The sequence below is a fragment of the Pararge aegeria genome, chromosome 3 (assembly GCF_905163445.1).
Source record: "Pararge aegeria chromosome 3, ilParAegt1.1, whole genome shotgun sequence".
Classification (NCBI taxonomy): Eukaryota; Metazoa; Arthropoda; class Insecta; order Lepidoptera; family Nymphalidae; genus Pararge; species Pararge aegeria.
In genome coordinates, this window is record NC_053182.1 from 3,524,904 (window position 1) to 3,546,849 (window position 21,946).

The 21,946-nt window shown below is 37.1% G+C and overlaps 1 protein-coding gene across 1 annotated transcript in view; it reads left to right on the top strand.

The window, feature by feature from the left end:
• Positions 1-21,676, top strand: part of LOC120637078 (leucine-rich repeats and immunoglobulin-like domains protein 1) — a 471,378-nt gene extending 449,702 nt beyond the window's left edge. Inside the window, exons 8-10 of the mRNA XM_039908697.1 lie at positions 2,034-2,093; positions 18,166-19,617; positions 19,702-21,676. Coding sequence (XP_039764631.1) covers positions 2,034-2,093; positions 18,166-19,617; positions 19,702-20,187 — 1,998 coding nt within the window. The 3' untranslated portion in view covers positions 20,188-21,676. The remainder of the gene's footprint in view (positions 1-2,033; positions 2,094-18,165; positions 19,618-19,701) is intronic.
• The last annotated feature ends 270 nt before the right edge of the window (positions 21,677-21,946 follow it).

A 21,946-nucleotide genomic window follows, 5' to 3' on the forward strand; every position in this document is an offset into this window, starting at 1 on the left:
GTGCCCGTGTTTAATGAAGATGTGCCCATAGTATTTCAAAATGACGGCTGTCCCGCGCATTGGCGTTTAACTGTGAGGGAATACCTCGATAATGTGTTCCCCAATTCGTGGATTGGGCGCGATGGGCCTATTGCATGGCCTCCACGTTCCCCAGACTTAACTCCGTTAGATTTTTATGTCTGGGGACGTGCCAAAGAGCTAGTATACGCCACAGAAGTCCCAACGAGGGAGGTACTAATACAACGCATAGAAGCGGCCTTCGGTACAATTAAGAACGAAATACGGCTTCGGACTACAACTGTAACAATACGTCAAAGATGTCGGGCCTGCATTCGAAACAGGGGTGAACAATTTGAGCAGAATTTGTAAAAATTATGAAATAAATGTTTCAAATGCAATGTATTATTTTTATTTCAAGTAAAACCTACGAAATTTAAAAATTTTACCTGCTTGTGAGTTTTATTTACGCAAAAACTTGTTTTTCTTTCATCTGTTGAATATTAGAAAATTGTGACTAAGTTTAGAAAATTTGAAAATTAGTGATGTTACTAATTACTTTTCATGGCATATTGCACACCATTAGAAAGGGGACAGTCCAGAGATGTTTTAAAAAAATTGGAAGAACATGATCACTTTTAGTTTTTTTTTTATTAAAACCGAAAGTTGACGTTCAAGCTTATTTTTTTACGTAAAAAAAACTTTGCGGGGCTGTAAAACAAAAACTAGATGTTGCTGGCGTGTAATTCTAGTTTCAAAAGAAGCGTAAAACGTTACAAATTAAAGATTAAAAAGAAAATTAATTAATACTTAACAACTTTATTTTTTATTAAAATTTAAATGTAGAATTTTTACAATTTTTAAAAAAACAATTTAAAATCAGTATAAAAAAAACCGTTTGAGCAAGATTTTTTTACGAGGGCTGAAGAGATAGCCAAAGACCCCTCCAATCATCAGATTCGATTTGGCACACGATGCACATAACATCCGGTATATTATGTATAATATGTATGTAGTATAAGAATTTATGAGTAAGTAGTTTATTAAAATTCTTTTGTATATATATAAATATATATTTTTTATACTTAAATTGCTGGACCAACCCGTTCCTTCTTTTTTTTATTTTTCCTAACGTCAAAGGTTGTCTGGAAGAGATCGCTTTAGTGATAAGACCGACTTTGCACGCTCTATTAGAGGCATATTCACATAGCTAGCCACGACGATTATGATGTTAGCATCAGATCTATTCTAGCTCGATTGACATACACGCGAACGAAGTCGTGAAGGTTCGCTAGTATTAGTATAAGACTATAAAAAAACGACTAGCATCACGCAGTACCTTATTAAACCGTACAGTGGATCAGTATCGTAAACTACTATGAAATTCCTATTCCGTCTTTCCTCATTGGAATCGATCAAAAATAAACTAAGTATAAATTGTAACTTCAATATAATGAAGCTAATGGCAGGCCGGCAAGTCTTACATGACAGACTACCGCTGATAGCAGGGGTAAAAAGCTAATGCTCCTTGGTTTGCTCAGTACCCGGTCATTACGCAAACTGCCCGGCGATTAAGCGTAATGAAATTGTTATAAACCCCCTAGTAATGGCCGGGTACATGGGAAAGGGAAACGTGGTAACGCGCACCGTCACTATATTGAATGACGCTCGGTGCATCTATGAAGCTATTTCTGGTAAATACTATTTAATATATACACTTACCTTAAATACATTTTCGATAGTACATGAGTTTAAAGAATGTATAAAAACACATTAAATACGTTACTATTGATGCATTTCTGCCAATAATGACAAGGTTGCCTGGAAGCCAGCCGCTCCGCGTTTATCTCACACAAGATAGAATAAAGATTGTTAAATTGTAATTGTTTCTTGCCGGCTTCTTCTCGGTAGAATCTGCCTTCCGAACCGGTGTTAGAGTCACTACAAACAGACTTGTCGGACAGACAGATACTTGTCGTTTCAACTTGCTTATATTAGGCCTACTTAATATTAAAGTTAGTATTTTTAAATTACAGATGGCGCCACAGCGCTGCACTCGTCGGATTGCCGGCTACGCCACACCAAACGTGTTTTTGGTTAGTATATTTTTACCCGTATTTCTTTTTAACATAGACAAAAATAGAGGCATATTCGCATGGTGTGCTCTTTGACTTTTGTAAATAAATTGTGTATCTGCGATAAATTTAGCCTTATGACTGTTGAAATTTGTTCAGCTGTATAATGGCTAGTGGCCATAATGTAACTCTAATATTTTATTTATGCTAACCTGCTTTCCAATGGTACGGTACTTTGGTTGTAATCAATAATTGATCAGATAGATTTAGAATTTCGACCCATCAAGCTGCTACACAACTGGGGGCAATGGCTCATTCTTATTCAAGTAATTGTTCATCGGATTTCTTAACTCTAGGCTGATTTTGCGAATTTACTTCTAATCGGTTTCTAGTTGATACTCGGCTAAGCGTCACGTTTTTCTCAGTTGGGTGGTAACTAGCCACGGCCGAAGCCCACCAGACAAGACGCGAGAGAATTCAGAGATTATAAAATCTCAAATTGCCCCCACCGGTTCCGAACCCTGGACCTCCCACTTATAAACCACAGCGCTTAATATAAGGCTGCCCACACGGAGTCAATATATATTATGAAAATATTTCTTATCTACAACTTGAATTGTTGTCAAAAATATTGACGTGTGTGCGAGCAACCTAATAACCTCGACATACTTAGCTTAATTTGCTAACCTCTCGACCAGGTAGGCATGCAAAACAACACTTGAATGAATGAATGAAAAAACTTTTATTGCACACGAAACAAAAATATATAAAGGAGTCCGAATGATGACAGTATGGATCTTGGGCGACTTCCAAATATTTTTGTATCTCGATAAATGTTATCATAAATAGTAACTCTTTTACGGTTAATTGTGTCAGACTCTGGAATTCCCTGCCTGCTGACAGACGTTAGGCTCAATCCCTAAATGTATTCAAGAAGCGTTTGGAAAACCATTTCTTATCTATGTAATATTATAGTATGTAGTATATTGCTTAAATATGTATATACTTATATATATTACTAGCTGTTGCCCGCGACTTCGTCTGCGTTTGATATTGTTTTTAAAGTATTCAGTATCACTAAGCCTTAAATGAGTATAGTAGTATATACATAACATGTGACTGTCAATTAATTATAGACAAATAATTTGCAATAAAATAAAATTGCGACTATAATTAAAGATCTAAGCTATCCTATCTCTTAAGTTGGACCAGACTGCTCACGGTGTGTCAATTTAATTTAAAATCGGTTAAGTTGTTTAGGAGTCCATCGCGGACAAACATCGTGACAGGAGATTTATATATATTAAGATGTGACTGTCAATTAATTATAGACAAATAATTTGCAATAAAATAAAATTGCGACTATAATTAAAGATCTAAGCTATCCTATCTCTTAAGTTGGACCAGACTGCTCACGGTGTGCCAATTTAATTTAAAATCGGTTAAGTAGTTTAGGAGTCCATCGCGGACAAACATCGTGACAGGAGATTTATATATATTAAGATGTATAATATGTATGTAGTATAAGAATTTATGAGTAAGTAGTTTATTAAAATTATTTTTTATATATATAAATATATATTTTTTATACTTAAATTGCTGCACCAACCAGTTCCTTCTTTTTTTTATTTTTCCTAAAGTCAAAGGTTGTCGGGAAGAGATCGCTTTAGTGATAAGACCGCCTTTGCACGCTCTATTTTATTTTTATTATTTTAAGTTTCTTCTGCATTTGTGTTTAATTTATATAAAATGTGTGTGTGCAATAAAGACTTAAAACAAACAAACAAACAAACATAAAATAATGCTTTATTATTCTTTTTTCATTCACAATTTTTTTTAAGAATATGTTAGTTTAAGTTCGATTACCTTCGACATATTATTATTAGGTACAATAATATAAAGGACCAACTGAAATTCTTTTTTTAATGCCTGTCAACCATAGCCCGTGTATGATCATTGTCCTTAAACACCTTTGAGAAAATATCGAAAGGACTTAATTAAAAAGTGTTTTTGTATGGAGATTGAGCTATAGAAAACAAAATTACAGGGAATTGTAACTTCTCGCTTCCAAAACTTCAGCTTATCGCTACGACAAGAGTTACCTCACTCCGCGGAATTTACATAAATATTGAATAAATGCATATTACCGTGTTTTACAATCGCAATTTATTGTAATACAGCTGATATACAGCAATTAGCATACATAAACAATAAATCTCGGCGGGAGTATTGATAACGCGCGTAATCTCACATAGCGCATCACAAGCCGCACAATATACTATCCCAAGGCTAAGCCAGGTTCATACGGTGGCATCACAGAATTAAGAACATACAGACACCGTGTAATACTTAAGCATCAAAAACCAATCCACTTTAGTAGTGTTTCTCGAACAGGTCACACACTACATTCCATTTTGCAGTTGACCGTAGTTATTTTACCTCTAATGTGCTAAACGTTAACCATAAAATTGAGAAAATGTGCAAAGTGTGTGAGCTAGCAACATTCCACGGGTGTGTGTTTTTTGGGCACTGCAAGCAGTATTGGCTGAATGTGGGTTCTGCATGTTCTTAACTCTGTGGATGGCATATTACATTATGAATACAACTCGAACAAAGTCGGCAGGAATCTCATCAAATCAAAACAAAAAGTAGTCATCATCAACATCCGCATCCTATTAACGTCCCACTGCTGGGACAACCCTCGTCCCACTGCTGGTACAAGCCCTAATAGGAAAGACGGTATAGGTGCGTAGACCCACCACGCTGCTCTAATGCGGGTTGGGCTTTAACGACTATTACCACCAAAATTAAGTGATAAAAACCGGAACCGCCGAGTCCACCAATCCGCACTGATTGGATTGATATTACGATGATGATGAACGGGAACCAACGGCTTTACGTGCTCTCCGAGGCATGGGGGCTGGTACCGAAAATTATTTAATAGAAATAAAACAATACCTCATTTAATTTGGTCCGAACCGGGAACCGAAGTTGACACTAGATTGGATAACCTAGGACTCTTCTTTGATGAGCCGTGATTTACTTAGGCATTGCCTTTTTCATCGTTAGTGAAAATGGGCATAAATATTATGAGCATCGTCCATAAAAAGGCTCCAACAAATGGTGCCACTGTAACCATAATAAAATCCCCGTCCGAAAAATTGTCTATTTACGTGAACAAATCACTCGTACAATTAACAGTTCCGATTAAACGGCGCGGACTTGTCGCACGAGTGCACCGGTGTTCATAAACGCTTGCATTTTATAGATGACCAACCAAATATTTAATGTACACAGTGACTGTGTGTGCGTGTTGCCAGTGATGACTTTTGACTCCGAAGCGTGGTCGCTGAACTACTGGTCTAGTAAGAGTAACACAGCAGGCGATCGAGAGAGCTATGTTAGGAGTATCTCGGCGAGACCAAATCCAGGAATGTAGAGATCCGTAGAAGAACCAGAGTTTCGTACATAGCTCAACGATTCGCGAAGCTGAAGTGGAAATCGGTGGGGCACATAGCTCGGAGAACCGATTGACGTTGGAGTCCCAAGGTGATGGTATTGCGACCTTGCACTGGTACACGCAGCGTTTATAGACCCCCCGATGAGTTGGCCGGATGAAATACGTCCAGCAGTGGACGTCAATCGGTTGATATAATGATGATGATGAAAGTTACAGTGACATTGGTTGCGTTACTTTGTGGAAGGTAGACTTATATACGTCTACCTTCCACAAAGGATACGACTTGTATACGGATTAGCACCGTGCAGCAATAACGCGTATTTATTTATTTATTTAAGGGACAATCAACAGGTTACAACAACAACTCTTAAAAACTAAACAAAAAATGAAAAAACATATAAATGTAATATTGTAGACCCACTTAAAGACTGCCACAACTTGCAAATAAAAACTATATTGTCAGTTAGAAGGAGAAAAAACGATTAAGAGAGACATGAGAGTACTTATAAGCTGTAAGGTCCATCAGGCTGTGACATAAGCTTGACGAATCTAGCACCGTGAACAAAATCATACATTTAGAAATAAATTAAAAAAACAAATACCTAAATTATATATAAAATAATATTAAAAATGTTGACAATATATACTGTAGAACAAAACTAGCTAAACTAACACAAAAAAGAGTAAAGGAAAAAAATGAAAAATAATAACTAAGTTTAAACAGTACCACAGTATTGCGATAGGAAGTGGTCCTTTAGTTTTTTTTTAAATATAGGAAGACTATCCCCTATTATGTCTATGTCAAGCACTTTATTAATGCTGTTATACAAAGTTAACAACCTATTAATAGGCGCTGAGACCCCCAGATTTGTTTTCGAGACAGCAGCTTTAAAATGCATATAATTTTTTACACGACTGAATGGCCTTAGGATTTTGACAGAAACTTTATAAAGTAGATCAGACGCATCTAAGGCATTATTAAAAAGTCTATATGAAAATCAAAGGTCCAATAGTTTTCTACGATCAGATAAGAGTTAATAACTTATAGTGCCGGAAAAGTAGCTAGAATTAATATTACATAACTTATCACCAAAACTTACATAATGCAGGAAGCGCTTTTGGATTCGTTCAATTCTCATTGAGTGAACATTATAATGAGGATTCCAAGCAACTGAACCATACTCAAGGAGACTCCTTGAAAGAGCGTTAAATAACAATATTTTGGTGTTCGAATTCTGAAAGTCTTTGGAGCTATGGTTAATGAACCCAGTGATTTTTGATGCTCTTTTACATATATTATCAATACGAGGAATGAAACTGAGTTTATGGTCGATGGTGATCCCTAATTCTGTAATACAATTTACATTTTGAACATCATGGCCATTTATACTGTACACGAATTGAACTTTTCTATGAAACGAAACACTATAGCATTTTTTATGATTTAGATCCATTTTGTTAGCGATGCACCACTGAGTTAAACAATTTAGATCATCCTGCAATAAGTAGGAGTCATTAAAAGAGTTGGTCACTCTAAACGCTTTCAAGTCATCAGCGTAAAGCAAAACTTCAGAGTTAGCAAAACAATGTATTATGTCATTGATGAATATATTGAAAAGCACCGGACCCAGGATGGATCCCTGGGGCACTCCTGAGCGAGCTATATAAGAAACAGAGGATTCGAAACCTCCCAAAAAAAAAAAAAAAAAAAAGAAGGTCGTGGTCGACTAGGTCGAACGCTTTTGAGAAGTTTGTATACAGTCCATCTACTTGTATATTTCTATCAACATGACATGATATATTACCAATATAAGTAACAAGATTCGATGATGTAAGTAGATCTATGTTTATAGAAGCTGTCTTGTAGTTAAAATAGACTTCATGTGCCAGTTAATGTGAGGGCAAACAAGTGACTCAAAAATTTTAGAAAATATAGGCAGCTTAGAAATTGGCCGATACTTTGTGATGTCCCTTCTATCTCCGTCTTTAAACACAGGTACTATAAAACCGACTTTCCATATCTTAGGGAAAATCCCCTCAAATAGCGATCTGTTAAATATGATAGTAAGGGGAATCGCTGGTTGTCGTGTAAGATGAGCCAAAAATTTAAGTTTTTAACCATTGTGTATTAAGAGACATGATTAAAATCAATGCGTCTTAGTCGCGTGTGCAGTGGCGTAAAAAGTTGCGTCCTACTAGCGAACAACTAAAAATCGCTCAGACCATCGTTTATAGTGAGAGGTTTAAGTTTACACCACGGACGCTGACTGGACGCTTTAAGCCTTAATAATAATAAATACTAATAACAATAATCATTTATTGCAAAGAACACGTCAATAAGGTTTTACATATTGGTTTAGGGTACAGTGCCAGTAATTTGGCATGCAATGTTCCATTACATCACACATGTTGTAGCTCTATACACTTAGTCGGACCCTTAATATGTGTGAAGCCAAACCGAGTCAGCTGGTGAATAAAATAAATGCCGTATGGTTGAGGACGGTGCCGATGAATGCGGACGCAAATATTCGCACAACGTCCGTCCAGTAATAGCGCGTGAAACTGTGGTTTTACGCCTCGCTCGGCCCGTTTTATATTTTCTCGTATCGATGCATCCGTAGGCATATCGGTAAAATTTATAAATTTTATTTTTACTGTCCGGCGTACGGATTTTTACTGAATGCAACTCATAGGATGTTAAAAATGTTTATTCCAATTGGAGAAGGGTGGGACTTAGTAAATCGGATTAGATATCCCTTACCCAATTATTATATCTTATTTCACTTTTTAAAATGAATTTGCTCAGGATATAGCCATCAAGTTTACCATAATCAATACCATACCAGTACCAGTACCATAGTAGAAAGGGTTATACAGAATAGACCAACCACGCTGCTCCGATTCGGGTTGGCGTGCTTTCCAGTTCCTTAATAAACTTTTTTTTTGTTTATGATTTTATGTAAATATACTAAATATATAGGTATAAATATACTACGACAGTACTGCCCACTGCAACACCTAGCCATCTAGCCCCAAAGTAAGCGTAGCTTGTGTTAACTAAGACAGCTATATAATATATATATTTATTTATATATTATTATATATATATTATAATGAAACGTGGATAACCTTTTCTAATACCTAAAAATCTCTTAATAACACACAAGAGTTTATATTGTACGTCCTTATAATAATAAAATGTGTGCTAAAAAACAATAAAATAAAAAAAATTGTGCTGCTTAACCTACTCTTAATCTACTCTACCTGATAACCATATCCTGTTAAGAAATGTTATGTCCGTTTTCACTGACAACGAACAAGGCAATTCCTAAGTGACGCCTAATCAAAGAAGATTCCCAGGCACAAATTTACCTTTCACCAATCGATTTTCACTAGGCAACTCATATTACCTAACTTGTGTATAGTTCTCACAAGATAAGGTATTTTGTGTTTGTATTATCATTTATAGTATGGATTTAAAGCTTAAGTAAATATCTCACTCGGTTACTAAAATTAAATGAATATAAATATACTACGACAAATTGCGGAATATTTTGTACGAGCATTAACTGGGTTGATTGACCGTTTGCTTTCGATCTACAGAGCTAAGGAGTACCGGAAGCAGGCAGACATGCGTTATTTTTTAAGTTCTCGTCTACGATTTTTGTTAAAGAGCGGTTTAAATATAGTTTCCATATAAGTTAGTTCGAATTATATATTGGTTATTTCGATACCGATTTTAAACTCTGTTCATTATACTTAATACAGAGGTATTTACGGCTAAACGTCGCATCGGTCCGTTAACATGTTGTAAGCAGTATGTCTGATAAATTATCGAGCTGTCGACCTGCCATGTCGGCCGGAGCTCTCGAATTAATTAATATATGATTGGTTTGGATACCTTGCCTGATTTCTGTTGATAGCTCCATATCTACTGGATGTATGGGCTCGCTTAATTAATATTAAACACATTTCTATGTAAAACCGCCTTCTTGGTTAAGTGATAAGTGTGTTTTATCAAGGTTTACGAGGTCCTGAATTCGTTTCTCGGACAAAAATTTTCTGAGTACGAACGGTTTCCGTCCTCGAGAGCATGCATTTCGTCGATTCCCGTTATACACATATATAACATAACAGGTTATAATAGTTAATGGTTGTAATACTCAAGGAGACTCCTTGAAAGAGCGTTAAATAACAATATTTATATTGTACGTCCTTATAATAATAAAATGTGTGCTAAAAAACAATAAAATAAAAAAATTTGTGCTGCTTAACCTACTCTTAATCTACTCTACCTGATAACCATATCCTGTTAAGAAATGTTATGTCCGTTTTCACTGACAACGAACAAGGCAATTCCTAAGTGACGCCTAATCAAAGAAGATTCCCAGGCACAAATTTACCTTTCACCAATCGATTTTCACTAGGCAACTCATATTACCTAACTTGTGTATAGTTCTCACAAGATAAGGTATTTTGTGTTTGTATTATCATTTATAGTATGGATTTAAAGCTTAAGTAAATATCTCACTCGGTTACTAAAATTAAATGAATATAAATATACTACGACAAATTGCGGAATATTTTGTACGAGCATTAACTGGGTTGATTGACCGTTTGCTTTCGATCTACAGAGCTAAGGAGTGCCGGAAGCAGGCAGTCATGCGTTATTTTTTAAGTTCTCGTTTACGATTTTTGTTAAAGAGCGGTTTAAATATAGTTTCCATATAAGTTAGTTCGAATTATATATTGGTTATTTCGATACCGATTTTAAACTCTGTTCATTATACTTAATACAGAGGTATTTACGGCTAAACGTCGCATCGGTCCGTTAACATGTTGTAAGCAGTATGTCTGATAAATTATCGAGCTGTCGACCTGCCATGTCGGCCGGAGCTCTCGAATTAATTAATATATGATTGGTTTGGATACCTTGCCTGATTTCTGTTGATAGCTCCATATCTACTGGATGTATGGGCTCGCTTAATTAATATTAAACACATTTCTATGTAAAACCGCCTTCTTGGTTAAGTGATAAGTGTGTTTTATCAAGGTTTACGAGGTCCTGAATTCGTTTCTCGGACAAAAATTTTCTGAGTACGAACGGTTTCCGTCCTCGAGAGCATGCATTTCGTCGATTCCCGTTATACACATATATAACATAACAGGTTATAATAGTTAATGGTTGTAATGTTTTTTTTCTATATTGATCGTAAAACTTTTAATACATATACCCAATTTCCCATTCTTAAAAACGAAACAGTTTTATAACAATAGTTTAGACAGCCAGTTGGCGCAGTGGGCAGCGACCCTTCTTTCTGCGTCCAATGCCGTGGGTTTGATTCCCACAAGTGGAAAAATGTTTGTGTGATGAACATTGATGTTTTTCAGTGGCTGGGTGTTTATCTGTATACCATAAGTATTTATGTGCATTTTATTCATAAAAATATTCAGCAGCTATATCAGTACGCATAACACAAGCTACGCTTACTTTGGAGCTAGGTGGCGATGTGTGTATGTTTATAGCTTAATTTTCATAATATATTTACATAAAATTAAAAACAAAACAAAAAAGTTTATCTAGGGATACTGAAAGCGCGCCAAGCCGTATTGGGAGCTTACCCGTATAGGCTGAAGATGGTGAAGTGTTTAAAATAACTGACCTGCCTTATTGCCTAGCCATTAGATGTCAGTCAGCTACCGTTTTGGACGGCATCATTTTCTTACCACCCGGTAAAATTGCGAGTATGGCGTGACAACCTAGTGGGACCCTATAATGATCTCAAGGGCGTATAAAGTCTACCAATCCGTCCTTTGACAGCGGGTGGACTACGGCCTTAAACCCTTCTCTTTCTGAGAGGAAACCCGTGCCGTATAGTGGGCGGTTAGAATGATGGGGTGAGATTGCAATCGAATAGCAAACCGCTACGCCAGAACTTTCCCTTATTGAGCAGTCAAGCAGATCTACCCGGATCTTATGGAACCCGAACCCTTTTACCGGGCACGCGGCGGCCGGTATTCAAATTAGTTCTAATTCCGTATTTGTGTTGATTAAAAATGCGAGTAGCGGCTGTCGGGCGGTACGATGGAATTACAAATTTCGGAAATTAGATGCAGATCCGGATGCCGGAATTATGATATTCAAGGCTGTTGTAAGAGACTGACGCTTTCGATTATTTGAGCGTACCGAGAATGTATGTTTGAATGAATGTATTCGATTCCTTTTTTTTTTTTTAAGTACATTATTTGATACTTTTTTTGGTGAATTGAACAATCATCATCATCATCATCATATCAACCCATTAACGGCCCACTACAGAGCACGGATCTTCTCCCACAATGAGGTGTGTGAATTGGTGGATTGGTGGACTCCACACACCTTTGAGAAGAATATGTATCAGGCATGCAGGTTTCCTCACGATGTTTTCCATCACCGTTGAAACAAGATATATTTTAATTACTTATATTCCGGAGCATCCCGATATGTGCCGCATTAATAAATAGATATCTGATAATAAATTTTTCGGACGTTCCTAAATGACATAAATTTCTTTTTTTTTTATTCCACTACAAAATTAGCCCTTGACTGCAATCCCACCTGCTGGTAAGTGATGATACAGTCTAAAATGGTAGCGGGGTATGGCAGTTACATTAAACCCCAATCGGTTTCTACGGTAACTAGCCACGGCCGAAGCCAGTCACCAGACCAGACCAGAGAAAATTCAGTAATAATAAATTTCCAAATCTCGGACACCGGGGATCGTACACACTATCTCCCACTTTTAAGTGTTCCACAGTGGTCACCACTGCGCCACAGATGTCGTCAAAATTCATACAAACATGCAAGTTAAGCTAATTATAGCGTGTAAATAATGGTCAACACAGTTTCCCTGATTTAATTTATTTTAGCTTTTCAAGAGAAACAAACCGTACTATTACACATAAGAGTAATGCCTTATTTTTATATCACCAGTGGCGTAGTGGTCTTTTGCCAGGGTATGCATAAAGCAGATACATGGCATAAAATGGAAAAATTCCCCTCCAATACGAGCTATATAAAATAATTTGGGTAGGCAGTGCTTTTGTGCATGTATGAAGTGCACGCCACTGTATATCACACATGAAGTTTCCACAACTTAGTCATACATAAACTATAACATCAACCACAATTGCTTAGGAATCAAGTACCATTAATACCGGTAATTATTGTAAAAGCTTGAAATAGGCTTAACAATTCGCATAAAAAATCGGTCGGAATGGATTTTATTGCGTGGCGTTTAATATCGCCCAGTGTGATAGCCTGATGGCTATGCAAATCACATAATTGCGGCCGCTGGATGTAAAAACTTAGCCGAGCGTACAGCCAAAAGGGTCCGGTTACATTTAGCTCGTGAGTTAATATTACGATAGCTTGATAATTTTGTTTATTTGTCCAAAACGGCGTTTATATAAATTACTTTGATTGATGCGTGACGTGATTTATTTATAACAAAACATAATTATTTTTTTATTTTTGGTACCCAATATGTGTATTATATTCAAAATTCTTCTTAGTTAAATAACATTCAAACAAACATACAAGTTACGCTAATAGAATCGTTTTAATATATTCTAAAATATAGCTGTCGCGTTTTCAGCATGTCCAAACTCTCTTTGAAAAAGAATATCTTTTGCAAAATCAAAACATTTGAACAAAGCTCCCTGTGTGTGTTTATTCTTTTTTTATTTGTTTATTTTTTTTTCGGTTTGATCACTGAAACAAAATATTATAAATATATATATATATATATATATATATAATATATATATATTGCCATGTGATATAAAAAATAGTAAGAATGCAAGAAAAAAGTCATAAGACAAATTTATAACGTTTTCGGGGTTTTTTATTGATATTGCAGCGCCGAAATATAACGCCTGTCTTGATTGTTATGTTAACCTAAAAAAAAACGCAAAATATGCGTGAAAAATTGTCGGTTCGAGTGCATTTTATGGCTATGCAAATCACATACTTAATTGCAGCCGCAGGAGGTAAAATTTGCAACAATACTGCGTAATTGAAATTAAAAGCAACTTGGAATAAAAGAAAAAAATAATCATTAGAGAAATATATAATGTCTTCGTGGTTTTAATCGACATATTATATGCATAGCGATAAGGCAGCCTAATTGTATACATCGTGTAAACTAGTTTTTTATAATTTTTCCTGTATTTTTATGTAGTGTAAAAAAAATTATTCATTCATTCGTTCATTCATCATTCATTGATTCATAGGTACAGCATACAAGTTAGGTATCGCGTGTATATAATGTATCAACACACTTAATAATTGGGTACGCTGGTATTAACTTAAAGCAGGCGTAAAAACACAAAATAGGCGTAAAAAAATGTCGGTGAGTGCAGTTCATAGTGTGGCGCGAAATATCGTCTAGTGCGATATCCTGATGGCTATGCAAATCACATAATTGCGGTCGCTGGATGAAAAAACTTAGCCGAGCGTGCAGCCAAAGGGGTCCGCGTAAGTGAAATTAAGAGTAATTTTGAATATAAAAGAGAACTTTTCACAAGAGGAATTTATAATGTGTTCGGGGTTTTAATTGGTGTATCCATACAGCGTCTCTTATGCTCTCCTTTATGGTTATTTCAAAGGAATGTTATATTTGGTGGAGTGCAGATTATTTATTTTATTTTTGTCTGGTGGGAGGTTTCAGGCCGTGGATAGTTACCGACAAAAACATGCTGCTATAGGAGAAACCGATTATAGGAGTATGGCTAAAAACTGCCAAACCCCTAACGGGTTAGCCCGCTATTGTCTTAAGGTGCATCGTGACTTAATTTTATCGCCTGAGATTGTAGTCGAAAGCTAGAGAGACATCGGAATCGTGATCTTACAGTTTACCTTATCATCTTTTCTTACGACCCCGGGACGGCAGCTTGCGTAACATAAATTGCTGTAGCCCATTGCGAGGTATATGAGATCGGGGAGTGGCCGGGGCGAATTCTACCTGCGTAGTAAGTAGGTACAAGGGTCTCTTAGATGATCCTACTAATATCTGATCTGGTGGCATATCAAATAAAACAGTTTCCCTAACATTGACAAAAAAAAAGTTACAAAAGCATCAACATTTCGGCAAAAAAGAAACACAAACAAGACAAAATCTGTGCACAAAACGCCATATATAGCCGTTATTGGATTTGAATTGTTTTTATGTATGTTTATGTATTTCCTTGAATATCTATGTTATGTGCAGGTAAACATGAGTGTACCAAGGGGTGAGCAGGGGGTTGTTGAACTACGAGTTGCTACTACTACTAGTTGTACGAACTGTCATAAAATGAATGGCGGCCAAGATACAAACGGACAGACAGACAGACAAAAATTTAAAATACAGTTTTGGCTTCCGTATTGATTATATAGGGCCCTCTAAAACAAATTTAACAAATCAGCCGTGGACGATCTGATCTAAAAAAATCTCAACTGCGCCCCGTAGACCGGAAGCTGGCTACGTCCATGTAGGTGGTATATATTCTTGAAGTCTGTCCATGCGCACACAGCTGCTACGCTGTTAAACAATGCAAGCAATATAAAGTGCACCAAACGGTATTTCCCCTTTTAGGCGGAATTCGGTAAATAGTTACAAAAATCAATTAGGCGCACATATCACAACAACTATGTATCATTCATCCGACGCGTTCAGCCTGTACAATAGAAACAACGTTTTTCCAAAACAAAAAACGCGGCAGCATTTACAAAACAAGACGAAATCTGTGCCCAACGCGCCGAACATGGTCGTTTATTGGATTTTAGCGGAAATTTCACCGGGACAGCGCAAAACGAACAGCACTGTTTGCGAATGACCTGCATATCGAGTTTTGATTATGATTTGTTCGAGGCATAGCCGCCCGGCGTTCCGGACAAGCGGCACAATTCGATAGTCGGAACACGGTCGTAACACTCGGGCTAATACAGAAATATTTTCCGACGTCATTTCGCTTTGGAATTTGCGGCTTTGGGAACAAATTCGATAGAGTACGCCTCAGCCCCTCGCACAGCGTGCTCAGACGCCATCGCCAGTTTAAATATCGTACACCTTTACGTATCGTAAGCACGCATGCACGCACGCAAGCACGCACGCACACACACTAATATGTGCATTTTCACATGCTGCGACGAATAAATTTTGTCTGATTGTTTTTGATCGATTAGTCATAATTGTTTTCTTTGTTTTGTTTGTGTTTGTTGTTTGTGTTTGTTCAAACACTACCCTGAAAACAATTTGCATGCCAATTTTGTGTGGTACAGTTAAGATCTGCATATATTTTTTTCCTGTAACACCTATTTACCTGTATCAGCAAATAAATAAAATTGAATTGAATTGAATTGAATTGAATTTGTTTCTTTACGTCTTATACACTTTTATGCTATTAACTCTTTTACATATTTATTTATTTAAAATATCTAATTATTTTTATGTTAAATCCGAGACCTTATTATTTCAAAATATGTATTATGTTTATGTAATCTTTGTGGCCTTAGATTTAAGTGAAACTATTTATAAAAATATTTTTATTGTAAAACTGTTGATCACGAATAAATAAATAAATATGTATGTGGATCATTTATACACTTTATTTGTGCACCACAAAAAATAAAGGTCATGGACATGAAAAAAATAAATTTTGAAGAGAAGAATACAAAAGGCGGCTTTATCGCTTAGTTAGTTTATAAGCACTATTATATATCGTCTTTATTGCCCCAAGGTAATGGGTTTCGTAAGCATTTTCGAATATATCTAGTTGGTGGTTCTGTCTGTTGTGTGCTCATGAGGAGGGCATCTATTGACCCGTCTTCGCACTGGCTCGTATGCCGTTACGTCAAACGGCACGACGCTGTCTTATGTCGTCATGCCACCGCTTGGCGTTCAACAGTCAATAAAAATCTGAGTTCATTATCTAAGTCCGCCAATTCAGAATGGAGAGTTTACGACTATGTATATTATAATCCGATCTCATGAGGGTGGGGAGGCCTGTACGCAGTATAAATAATATAAATAATATAATAATAATAATAAAGCCCTTTATTAGTGAAAACTAAATATTCGAACTATTCTACACAAAATGTTCCTTAAAACTATTTTTCTTAGCCTAAAATTTAAAGAAACGTTTTCGCACTTTCAGTACGCCCGCCCTTTAGACGAAGGCCTCCTCCATACATTGCCATGCATCAGTCTTTGCCATATTGCTCCCATCATTGATGCCTCCCTGCGCGCAGTATTGGCCCTATAACGGGAAAAATAATGATGACGATTATTAAAGTTAAAATGGACATCGAAAGAAGAACCTCGGACTAAGATTTAAAAGATATTCATTAAGCGAGATAACCTAGTTAAGAACGCTGCAATTTTATATGTTTTAATGTAGTTTTTACCAGGACGACAGACTAAAGTGTCTGTTGATGTTGCATCTGCGAGATCGCGTCGTAATAGAATTAAAATCCCCCGCGAAACTCGAGCTGAATCTCTGCGCTCTCAGATCTCCTTGCTAATTGTTGGAAACGGGAAACGTAATAAAAGTGCTAGTCTTTGAACCAAAGAAGCTGCCCCGGGCGTCTTGGCGAAGCACATTTTAATAAATTAAAACTGCGCAAAATTCCCGTTCCAATACCATTCCATTTACTCTTTTGCCCTCTCTTCGGATCCTCGCTCGCCTTACATCGATTTCAATTTATTTTATAACTGAGTGGCTATCAATGTATTAATATATTGCTCCTTCGTTTGAAAATAACTAGGTCCTTAGGTAATTAATATTAAATTAAACACTTCAGTTACGCCAGCCTATTACCACTTCAATCTACTATCACATCGTCTCAGACGATCAGATCTACGACGACATCTGAGACGATTCTCATAATCCCAAATAGGGATCCCGCAGACAACTTGATGCTATAACATTTACTCAAGTTTACCATGTCTTGGAAATACCACCAAAGTAACAGCAGACCCAAATCAATTGAACCTTTAAAAGTGTATAAAATCCTCCTTTTTCAAGACAAAAATAAGCGACTTTCCTTACTTCTATAATAATAAGTACGAAAGAGTGTGTTTTGTTGTTTGTTTGTTTGTCCTTCCTTTACGACTTAAATAAGCAACCAATCGGATTGATTTTTGGCATAGAGTTTGTTGAAAGGATTAGGATCATAGGCTACTTTTTATTCCAGAGAAACTAACGGTTCCATTAGAATATGTAAAACACGTTATAATCGCGGGTAACAGTTAGTATTATAATAAAGACTAAAAACCATTTCGATCACGTCATCTTTAAAACGGAAATATATCGCATCAATACCGGTCCACTCGAATAGAAGCTGCTATGCCAAAGACTTTTTGCCCATTAGTCAAAATCATATTTGAATCATTTTGATACCGAAGTAGATAAGTCCTTCTAAATGGTCCTCCCCTACTCATTAATGTTAGCCAACATATAAGCAGACAAGTGTTTTCTTTCGGACTCATAGTCAAAGTTTACTCTTGTAGTTGTTTTATATTATTTTTAAAAATATGACTGACAAAATCGTATTAATAAAAATATACATGTGTAGTATTGTTATTAATTTAAGTTTTCTGCTAATTCCAGGTTTTGCTGATATGTCTGGAATTGCTGGTATGGCGTGGTCGAGCATCAGCCCTCGCGAACTGCCCCACCGGCTGCAATTGCAACGACGACACGCTCGTCGTGGTCTGTGAAGAGAGCCGTCTTGACGTCCTCCCTATCGTGCTCAACCCCTCCATACAACGCCTCATCATTAGAAACAATAAGATCAAAACTATCGACAGCTCCATGCAGTTCTATGCCGAGCTCCAACACCTAGACCTGTCGCAAAATGATCTCGTTAACATACCAACAAAGAGTTTTGCATATCAACGTAAACTACAGGAACTGCACGTAAACCACAACAAGTTGTCATCAGTATCAAACACAACGTTCCAAGGACTGAATTCATTAACGGTACTCAATTTAAAACGTAACTTCCTGGAGGAACTTACTAATGGAGTATTTTCTACTCTGCCGCGATTAGAGGAATTAAATTTAGGGCAGAATAGAATTCAGAGAATAGAACCGAGAGCATTTGCGGGACTGTCAGCTTTAAGGATTCTCTACTTGGATGACAATCAGCTAAGTTCAGTTCCAACGATATCCTTCAGTCTCTTGGGGAGTCTGGCAGAATTGCATGTAGGTTTAAATGCGTTCTCTTTGCTGCCGGATGACGCTTTCGCTGGTCTCAACAGGCTAGCGGTGTTAGATTTAAATGGAGCTGGACTCTCCAACATAAGTGACGATGCGTTCAGAGGTCTCCCGGGATTAAGAAGCCTTAACCTATACGGAAACCGACTAAGCGTAGTTCCCACTCAACAATTGTCTGGCTTGACTAGGCTAGAAGAGTTAAATATAGGCCAAAATGATTTCATTGTTTTGGAGAGCCACTCATTTAAGGGCTTGAAGAATCTTAAAATTTTAGATATATCAGGTGCCTCTCAACTAGAAACAATTGAAAAGGGCGCTTTCGAAGATAATATAAATCTTGAGACTGTTGTTTTAACCAATAACAAAAAGTTATCTGTAATTGAAGACTGTTCCCTGTTAGGTTTGCCAAAATTGCGCCATGTGATACTGAGAGACAATGCTATCGTATCATTAAGCGAAACAGTCTTCATAGGTAAAGAATTGAGAAAACTAGATTTGTCTGATAATCCTATCTTATGCAACTGCCATATACTGTGGCTTCAACAACTTCTGAGTGACAAAAGCAATTTTACTCAAATTCAATGCGCCAGTCCCGAACATCTTAAGGATAAGAATTTAAGAATGTTGAGTGCGGATGACTTGGGCTGCGTTTTGCACGATATGAGACAACAGACCATAATCTGCATAGTAGTGGTAGCCTGCGTGGCTACGTTAGCGACTATAATATTAATACTGTACAGATATCGGAAAAGCATGCACGAGAAGCTGAAGGATTATAAATGGAACAAGGGGCGTAAGAATCTGGAATATCACAAGCCAATCTCGACGGATGAAGACTGTATAGTGCGCGGCATCCACCCGTCGCAGTACCCCGTGCCGCCGCCGCACGCGCCCGGCTTCAGGCCCATCCCGGTCACGGAACTGTAGCTAGAGCTTTACGCCTCCCCGAGCGTTTTCTTCATGTCAGGCGGCCAGGGCTCCGCGCGCCGGCCGCCGCGCTCGGGGGGCGGCGGCACCATGCCCGCCAACGGCTTCACGTACATCGGCGGCGAACGCCACCACCAGCCGCACCAGCCTCTCACCCTCAACAACGGCGCGCCCGCCCACCACCTCAACAACGGCTCGCTGCGCTCCCTGCCCGATAAGAAGAACAACCGCAATGGAATCGTGTGCCACCCGGAGAACTTCCAGCGGAACCTCGACACGCGTTACTCGAGGAAGCAGGAGAACGACTACATGCGGAACTCGGAAACAGTGATAGGTTTTCCGCGCGACCGGGACAGGGAGCGGGATCGGGACTACGAGCGGGATCTGCCGGACTACAGCGAGCCGGAGTACTCCATTATCCCGGAGGGCGGCTACGGGGCAGAGTTCCCGCGCTCATGCAGTCACGCCAACACGTTCAACTGTTGAGTGCTCGCTAATTACGAACTCTTTCAAACGTTTGTGATCTTGTAATTCTAGCAATAAATCTTCATTCCATTATTTTTCCTACGGACGGACTTCGTTTGTGATGGACGTAGTGCTCTAGAACATTAGTGTTTCGGGTCAGGTGTACGTTCGACCAGTGAGGACTATCCTATATCGTATTCGGTTTAAGAGAGAACCTTATTTGTAAATTATAATGTTAAGTAGTTATGGATCTATTTTTCAATGAGATGAGGGGAGTGGGTGTTTGAAAGTGTGACTTTCATTATTAATTAAGGTTGACTCGTATCATCGTACCGCTTTATAGAGATAAATCCATATTCATGTTCCCAGTGATCGTAATCATTAACCTTAACATCGAACATACAGTTAAGTAACAATTTGTCATAACTTACATTATTATACACGATGTTATTTCGGGAGAAGCCAGTGAGTCGATGACTTCTATTAGTGTATCGGAGTTAGATGAATTTGATCTTTAACTTGAAAGAATTCAATTAACTTATTATTAGATACTATACACATGGCGTAACCATACAATAATTACACAGTGTTCTTCAATTCTTATATATATGGCTTTTTACTGTGTCAAGTGAGCACAAAGTATTTCGTCAACGTCTTGTAGATAGGGAAGGCAATGAAGGAATGAATGAAGGAATTGTGATCGGTGAGTGTTTTTGTCACACTTCAACTGATAGCACCTTTCAAATGTAAGAACTTGACAAAACACTGCGTAACTATTCTAACCTTATACCGCGTTTATTAATAAAGGAAAAAAAGGTTTTAAGAAGGTCATTCAAGAATTAATTTACGATCAAACTTTTCTTATTCTGAATGTTTGTGTTTTCGCTTCACTGACCTCTCCCAAAACATATTAACAACGAAACGAGCATATTATTTATGATATGATGATGCGAAACGGCCGAAAATCGTACAATGTACAGGCTAGTCGAGTTAAGTTTTAACGTGGGCGGCTGAGAATCACTCCCGATATGTTTCTACCACCCAGTTTCTGGAATGTTGATCAAATATAGCGGAACGGCTTAATGATCGCTGTTCATTCTCAAATTAGATTAGATTACTATATAGATAGATATACTATGTTTATAACTATGTACATAGTATATCTAGAGCTATTATAGAATACCTATGATTTTTAGCACTCTTAGAAAACATCACATACGTAGGTACCTAACACAATAAAAAAACTGGCCAAACTATTGAGCTAATTAGTTATTTCATTATATAGATACTTATAATAATGTCGATAATATTCCCTTCAATGGGTAGTTGAAATTAAGACGAAATTACGTTTCTCGGAAAATACAAGAAACAACATTTAAAGCCGTACTTCAGGTATTTAAATCCAATAATTTCTTCTTAAAATAAACTCTTAAATATCTTTTGAAATGTCACTTTAGCTATAAAAAACACTGGTGACTTTCAGAAATATACGAACTTGAGAAAAGAGTTCTTCACATACATATACCGGATGTTTGGTGCATCGTGTGCCAAATCGAATCTGATGATTGGAGGGGTCTTTGGCTATCTCTTCAGCCCTCGTAAAAAAATCTTGCTCAAACGGTTTTTTTTATACTGATTTTAAATTGTTTTTTTAAAAATTGTAAAAATTCTACATTTAAATTTTAATAAAAAATAAAGTTGTTAAGTATTAATTAATTTTCTTTTTAATCTTTAATTTGTAACGTTTTACGCTTCTTTTGAAACTAGAATTACACGCCAG